This window comes from Mus caroli, chromosome 8 (assembly GCF_900094665.2).
Source record: "Mus caroli chromosome 8, CAROLI_EIJ_v1.1, whole genome shotgun sequence".
Lineage (NCBI taxonomy): Eukaryota > Metazoa > Chordata > Mammalia > Rodentia > Muridae > Mus > Mus caroli.
This window is the reverse complement of record NC_034577.1, coordinates 12,228,618-12,233,318: the sequence shown is the minus strand read 5'-3', so window position 1 is coordinate 12,233,318 and position 4,701 is coordinate 12,228,618. Positions and strand designations below refer to the sequence as shown.

Here is a 4,701-nt window from a genome sequence, read left to right as displayed (position 1 = left end):
CACTAAGATAGGTCTCTTGTGTGGTGTGTTTTAGGGTGTGTGGGTATTACATGTATATTTTTTAAAGTTGGTATGTACAGATATGCATCCAGGTGTGCATACATGTGTGTGTCTCTGAGTAGGCCTGGGGTCTACAATGGGTCTCTTCTTTGTAGTTCTTCACCCAATAGCTCACTTAACCCGGAGTCATTGATTTGGCTAGGATGACCGCAAGCCGGTGAGCCTCAGGCATCAGCCTGTCTCTGTCTCCTCAGTGCTGGGATTACAGATGTACACCACTGCATCTGGCTTTTTNTGTGAGGATTTGAACTCAGGTCNCCATGCTAGTGAGCTGACGAGGTCATCTGCTTATCCCCACATTTAGATCTTTTTACCCTAAAACCTCTCTTTTAAGCATGGGTTGTGAGTAGAGGGTTTCCTTAACCCACAGAAACATAATACATTTCATTTCAATAAACTGGCCCTTTAAAATATATATTCCTTGTGTTTAATGTTTGCCTGTGTGTACAGTGCCCATGGAGGCCAGCAGAGGGCACTGAATCTCTTGGCACTGAAGTAACAGTGAGCTGCTATGTAGGTTCTGAGAACAAAACCTGGACCTCAGAAGCCAGTACTCTTAACTGCCAAGCCATTCCTCCAGCTAAATAAGGTGGCTTATTTTGGCCCATCAGGGGATGAAAAATTACATTGTATTACAAATTACATTGTAATCAAATTTAGTGAATTCTGCTAATAGAGATGGACGTATTAGAAATTGAAATGGCTTTGAAGTGCCGCCTGCCCCACGCACACACATAGGCTGAGCACTGATTTCACCCTGATGAAGCCTGTAGTGGCTTCCCCAAGTCCTTGCTGCTTACTGGCAATAAATGGCTTTCCAGACCGAATATCTCCCTGTGTGCTGCCACTAATATCTTCACAGTTCCCCAAACTTTCCTTCAATGCATAGAGAGATTTATTTTATTTTATTTTATTTTATTTTATTTTATTTTATTTTATTGATATGGAAAATGATTTCCAACTTTATTTACATTCTGTTTATAATCTCAAACAGCAATTTTTAAAGAGTCAACACATAGTAAAGTAGCTACTATGCCCTCCCCTCCCCATAACCTTACAGGAATATTTTCTGCTGAGAATGCATGGAGACTGGGTGGAGGCTATGTCATTGCTGTTAGAATCTGACTATGTTCTCTCGTTTCTCTTTAGAACAAGACCAAAAGTTCAATATAATGGCTATGCTGGCCATGAAAACAGTAATGGACAAGCTTCATTTGAAAACCCCATGTATGATACAAACTTAAAACCCACAGAGGCCAAGGCTGTGAGGTTTGACACGACTCTGAACACAGTGTGTACAGTGGTATAGCCCTCAGTGCCCCCTAGGACCGATTCATAGCCATACCTCTGATGGACAAGCAGTAAAATCCTTTGGTGCCATATACCACCCCCCTTCTACTCTTGCCTTGCTGCAGCAACCTTGGCCATCGTCTGCTGGCATAACGCAGTGGGAATTTCTTCTCAACCATGACCGAGTCTTCTGAGGATCAAATTGCAAATACATCTTCATCTGGAAAGTGGATTATAAAAGCCTGGCTGCTGCCTCCACCAGACATCAAGACACCGACAACGGCGAGGGCAAGGAAGACTGCAGAGTCTTACAGACAGGTGGTACTTAATGCCTCTGACTTTTGTGTCTCTGTGTGGCCAGGATGCCTTTGGATGTAGTCTTCTGAGCATATGGATACATCCTTCAGGTGCGGCGACAAAATGGTAGCAACTTGATATGTGTTTTGTGTTTTTCTTTTCTTTTTAACCCTATTCCCTGGACACAAATTCTTTACAAAAGAAAAACCTTCCTGGAGAAGACGCCTTCTGGAAAATGCACACACGTACACTCGCTTCACTCNGCCCTGCCTGAGACATGAGNTCTGTGGATCTTCAGGCTCCATTGGGCATCCATCAACTACTAGGGATGTTTGAAGATCCCACAGTCAGAGCTGTTCCATCCAGGATTCTTGATGCTCAACATTTTGCACTAGTGTGTTAAGAACAACTAAGTCTGATTTCTAAACAATTTCCACAGGGTTTGTATTCACTATACATTGTACATAAGCATTTTCTCATATTGTATTCTCAAACAACAGATGCCACCATCAATTAAGTTGGAATGTAAAGGAAAGTACCCCCAGATACAGCACAGATTTTGAAAAGAAGACAGTACTAGTATGCTGAAGAAGTTATATTATCACTTCTGTTGGCCACACTTATGTGTCAAATCCATTGCCCACTTCTGGTGGTAGAAAGGAAGTCACATAGTCCCCTTGACTTCCCCTCTTCATGTGTATACAACTATTGTCTATACATTACTAATCAATAACAGGGGGCTCCAGCAATGTCCGTTTTCCATGTACAGTGTGAATAGTAATTTATTTTAGGTAGCTCATGAACTCAGTCCACAGTGCAGTCTTCCCTTCTGAATTGTTTCCTTTCTCTGTTCTGTAACATCACCCTCCCAGAATGCATTGAGAGTCTTATCTCACAGCCACACCCAAGCTCAGAGGAATCAAAAGGGAAATCAAAGTTAAAATCAGAATCGGAAGGGCAGGCGCCACTCGCACACCCTCATGATGATCTGTTTTATAGATTATTTGCCTTCTTGCAAAAAAAAATCATTAGAGTGATTTTTGAAACGTTAAAATTCCTTACTGATAGACTATTATGATATATATAAGATAGGTGGTATGGCCAACAGGGATAAAATAGACAGTCTGAAGACAAGGCAGGGCCAGAGAAATGTCTGTAAGAAATTCAAAGAGAAGATCATGTTTATTTTTATTTATATTTGTTTGATAAAAGTATTTTTGGAAATATAATGCTTATTTTATTATTTGACGTTTCATGCACAGTCCATGTGGTAAAAATCCCCCCCCCCCTTTGCACATCCCAGATTTGCACTGATACATGGGTCAGGATGCCATGCTGACGTTCTGTTTGCTGTGGTGACTACATTCATGCTTGCTTTAAGACAGGTGGATCTGTCTAGCTACATGATGTTTAAATGCAGGACTTCCCAGAGGACAATGGGTAAAAGAATATTGGCTTACAGCTTTGGAAGTTCAGCATTCTGAGCATTCCAGAGGCCCCGCTGGGCTCCCTCCTTCCAGCCCTCTCTTTTTGCAAGGGCTGTCTGTTGTGTCAGGACTCCTGACTTCTGTCAACACTCTATCCACTGGGATTCATATTTCAGGACTCCATGTCCTAGGAAGGAGTTTTGATAAAGGTTCCTTCAGCCAAGCCCACACACATCCATGGGATTCCTCTGGGTCCTCAGAGGTTCTTCATTGGCTCCCTGAGAAATTCAGATGATGTCAACAANAGTGTGCTTCTAACCACACATAGAGCCAAAACAAAACAGAGAGTGTCAGAGGGTCCACGGACCAGAGTGCGTAAGGGAGAACAGGGTTACTATATATATTAGATGTATATAAAAACACACACACAAACATATATATATATATATTGTACATATCTAAGTTTGAGTCACTCAGACTAGGTGCAAAATGCTGACTTTGGAGTCTAAACTAACGTCTCTGTCCCCACATCCCTGTCCTCTTTGCTGGCCAGTTACATTTAGAAGACTTGACTCAGACAGGGCATACATACATGCAAGGAGCCACATCGTTAGACCAGTGTCGTTTTCCTTTGTGTGCAAACTGACTTACAGCTACCAGACTGCATCATGGTATTCAAAACCAACATACAATATTGAGCAGCACTCAGTTGAGAGCCTAGCTCAATCCTTCCTAGGATGTGTGTGTGTGTGTGTGTGTGTGTGTGTGTGTGTGTGTGTTTGGTGTGGTGTTTCACCAGGTCTCAGAGGCATTGAAGACCTAGCAGGACAGTCAGGAACACCTTCCTCAGTGAGGTCTCGACTCTTCCCTGAAGCGCCCAGAGCACAGTGAGGAGACACGCTATGAGTGACAGATTTTGTGCTTTGAAGCTGTTCAACTGTCGCTTGTCTTTGCCCATCTTGCCTTCAGGCTAGCTGCAATAATTTTTTTCTTCTGTAAAATATTTTGTAAACAATAACAACGACAACAAAAGCTATTATTAAAAAAAGGGAGAAAAGAAAGCTGGCATTATGATCAGGAAAACCATCCATTCTCGCTGCCCCACCCTCCCGTCCCCACCACACGCTGCTGTCACAACGTAGGTGCGGAAGACCTTTTTTGTACAGAGATATATTTTTTATGAAGAATTTGTAAAATTATTAAATATGCTGTAATTTTTTGATTAATGTAGGTAAATTGTTAAAAAAAATAAATGTTTTTACAATACAAAACTGTAATTTTCCCGATAATGTAACATTACCCTCTCTAGCTGATTTTCGGTTCCAATCCTATTCGACATGTATTAATATTAAGGCGGCCTGTTAAAATGAACAGTATCTTTTTGTCAAAAAAAATTATAAAGAGAGTGTAACATAACCTGTGTAATGCCACCTATCTTTAAAGCAAATCAGAGTTCTAATTAAATATTTAATTTTAGATTTCTATTTTTGTGTGAATTTATTTTAGCTTTACCATTCCCAAGAAAGTCTCTGGCAGGGGAGGGACTGAACAGAAATGTTGTTAATAATCCTTTATAATAGTAAGAAGAAAGCTCAATCTTTTCCCAAGCCAGTGGCATCATGGGCAC

At 41.2% G+C, this 4,701-nt stretch overlaps 1 protein-coding gene across 1 annotated transcript in view; it reads left to right on the top strand.

The window, feature by feature from the left end:
* Positions 1-4,511, top strand: part of Csmd1 (CUB and Sushi multiple domains 1) — a 1,596,626-nt gene extending 1,592,115 nt beyond the window's left edge. The window contains exon 65 of the mRNA XM_029480674.1: positions 1,210-4,511. Coding sequence (XP_029336534.1) covers positions 1,210-1,369 — 160 coding nt within the window. The 3' untranslated portion in view covers positions 1,370-4,511. The remainder of the gene's footprint in view (positions 1-1,209) is intronic.
* Positions 4,512-4,701: the final 190 nt, after the last annotated feature.